Source organism: Impatiens glandulifera, chromosome 4, assembly GCF_907164915.1.
Source record: "Impatiens glandulifera chromosome 4, dImpGla2.1, whole genome shotgun sequence".
Lineage (NCBI taxonomy): Eukaryota > Viridiplantae > Streptophyta > Magnoliopsida > Ericales > Balsaminaceae > Impatiens > Impatiens glandulifera.
This window is the reverse complement of record NC_061865.1, coordinates 51,369,082-51,371,782: the sequence shown is the minus strand read 5'-3', so window position 1 is coordinate 51,371,782 and position 2,701 is coordinate 51,369,082. Positions and strand designations below refer to the sequence as shown.

General features: G+C 23.4%; 1 protein-coding gene across 1 annotated transcript; it reads right to left on the bottom strand.

Annotated features, from left to right (window-relative positions):
* Positions 1-752: 752 nt before the first annotated feature.
* On the bottom strand, positions 753-2,039 carry LOC124935349 (poly [ADP-ribose] polymerase tankyrase-1-like). Its single transcript, XM_047475785.1, has 5 exons — positions 1,805-2,039; positions 1,591-1,682; positions 1,061-1,183; positions 890-985; positions 753-815 (listed from the first exon to the last, which is right to left on the bottom strand). Exons 1-5 carry the CDS (start codon positions 2,037-2,039, stop codon positions 753-755), a joined length of 609 nt encoding a protein of 202 aa, XP_047331741.1.
* Positions 2,040-2,701: the final 662 nt, after the last annotated feature.

Sequence of the window (2,701 nt, the reverse complement as noted above, 5' to 3'; positions counted from 1 at the left end):
ATAGTTATTAAATCATGGAGATAGTTCAAATTAAAAGACCTAATACTTGTGTGACAACTTTTATTAAATATGAATAAACTTGCTACATTATCTATAGAGAACAAGTGCAAAAATAACCCATAACCAAATAAACCCCAGTATCAGTTCGGTTTTGGTTAGTTTGTTTGAACTTATTGGATTTTTTTAATAGCTTATTTGTATTTTTTAATTTTATTTATTTTAAAGCTAACAATAAATACCCTATAGTCATATAATATAAAAAATAATGATAAATATCATATATTATTGGCACATAATATCATCCTTCGCTATACAAAAATACCTTAATTATTGAAATGATGTTGAGTGGTGTTAATTTTAAGAAGAAAAAAGTTTTTTGGTAAAATATTTTAAAAAATATTAATATATAATGATAAAATATGTATTTTATTTTAAATAAAGAATATTTTAGTTGTTGAATTAAATTATGTGATTAATTAGAAAGTGGATAAAGTGTTTCATTATTGTTAATTATTTATATAAAAAAAAAGAAAAGAAATTGAACAATTCAAGACATTGTTAGTCTAACCTTATTTAATGTTTATACTTTTATCTTACCTCTATATATATAATCATAAAGTAAAAAACATAAACAAAAATAAGCATATCATTAATTCTTAAAAGTACTGCAAAACAAAAACCATAGAAAATGGGAGAAAATAAAAGTCTATAAAAATATAAAACAAACAAATAAAATTAAAAACATTTTAATTTCAAAGATTTCTTTCAAGTAGACTTTTGATATCGGAATTAGGTTTAGCCAACTCATATGGTATCTGCAAAAAATAAATTATAAAATATTTAGAATAAAAAAACAAAATCAAATAAAAATATTGTTTTTTAAATTAACCTTTCCATCATCATTTTTTATCCTGGTAGAAGCTCCACATTGTAACAATAATTGTACAACTTTAACGTTTCCATATGTTGCTGCTTGATGAAGAGGCTAATCCAAGAAAAAAATGTAAATTAGATATTTTAGAATTTAAATATTAATGTGTATTAATATATAACAATTTACCGTTTCACCGAATACATCTAGCGAATGTAGCATTATGTTTATACCATCTGGATTACTAGCTCCAACTTCGAGCAATAATCTAATAACATTGATATTTCTACTAACGGTTGCTTCATGTAGAGGCTATTTTGAAAAAAAAAAAAAAAAAAGTAAGATTACACTTATTAATAATTAACAAAAGCATGATATTGAGTGTTACGAAATTAATACTCACTGTTTGACCTAACACATCAACAGAATGAACCATTCTATTTATAAAATCTCGATCAGCGGTATAATTGAGGATAATCTTAACAATTTTAAACAACCCTGAAACCAAAATAATTATATAACATTATAAAACAATATATATAACTATAACATTATAATTATGAGAGAAAAAATAACCTAATCCACAAGCCATATGAAGAGGAATTGCTCCAACTGAATTTTTAGCTTCAATGTTAGCCCCTCTTTTGAGTAGTAGCTACATTTCATAAATAAGGTTCATCACGCATTTATTTAATAATATTTGATCAAACAAAATTTACCTTAAAACACGGCCGACTATATTTTTTACATGCATAATGAAGAGCAGTTTCTCCGTCTATTAAATGTTCGTCAATATTTCCCTCAAAATTATCTATACCAACGAATTAAAAAAAAAAAATCAATTCTATCATGCACAATTTATTTTATATGAAACTCAAGAGTTTACCCTAAACAATATCAAGAAACAAACATAAATTTATTTTACTTATATACCTAGGGCAACACTAAGGCTACAAACATCCCTTTCTTTAATAGCGGCAGCGATTTCCTTAAAGTGGGGATGAATTCTATTCTCAATTGCCGCCTTCAATTCGTTGATATCACCCAAAAAAAATGAGTCTACTTCGTCACTACTACTACTATCGTCAGTGCTAGTACTGCTTTCGTCGTCACTACTGCTTTCGTCGTCACTACTAATCAAATAATTTTGCATCTCTAATGGCGACATTATTCTCTCTTAAAATTTGATAAATAAATTATGAACAATCAACCATAGATATATTATTGAATGAACTTGGTTTGTATTTATAAAGTTATAAGAATAAGATATTATAGATAGTTTAGAATCCCTTGAATATAGTAGAAATAGTTGTTTGATAGATAATTAAGATTAGTTCGTCACATTTAAAAATTATACTTTTAAATAATTAGTAACAGATTAACTAAAAACTTGGATAAATATATATATATATATATATTTATATTTTAAAATAAATAAATTTATTAATTCAATTAATATCTTATTATTATTGGTGGGTTTAACCAAAGAAAGCGTTACAACAAGTAACAACTCATTTAATTTAAAAATTATACTTTTATATAATTAGTAACAGATTAACTAAAAACTTGGATAAATATATATTTATATTTTAAAATAAATAATTTTATTTATAAATTCATTAATTCAATTAATATTTTATTATTATTGGTGGGTTTAACCAAAGAAGGCGTTACAACAAGTAATAACTCATTTAATTATGATTATTAGAGCATTTTTATTTTTCAAAATTGTTATGTACATGTAATGACTTTTATTTTTTAATTATTAAATTACTTAATTTATGAAAAAAAAACAAATATTAAATTATTTTTACTTTTATTCTTATAAAA

Excerpts from the sequence above, each read along its gene's own strand:
- LOC124935349 (XM_047475785.1), bottom strand. The coding sequence starts at position 2,039 with ATGTCGCCATTAGAGATGCAAAATTATTTGATTAGTAGTGACGACGAA. Across the intron at positions 1,184-1,590 it reads ATAGTCGGCCGTGTTTTAAG|CCTCTACATGAAGCAACCGT; the intron begins GTAAATTTTGTT and ends TTTTCAAAATAG. Across the intron at positions 816-889 it reads TAAAAAATGATGATGGAAAG|ATACCATATGAGTTGGCTAA; the intron begins GTTAATTTAAAA and ends TATTTTTTGCAG.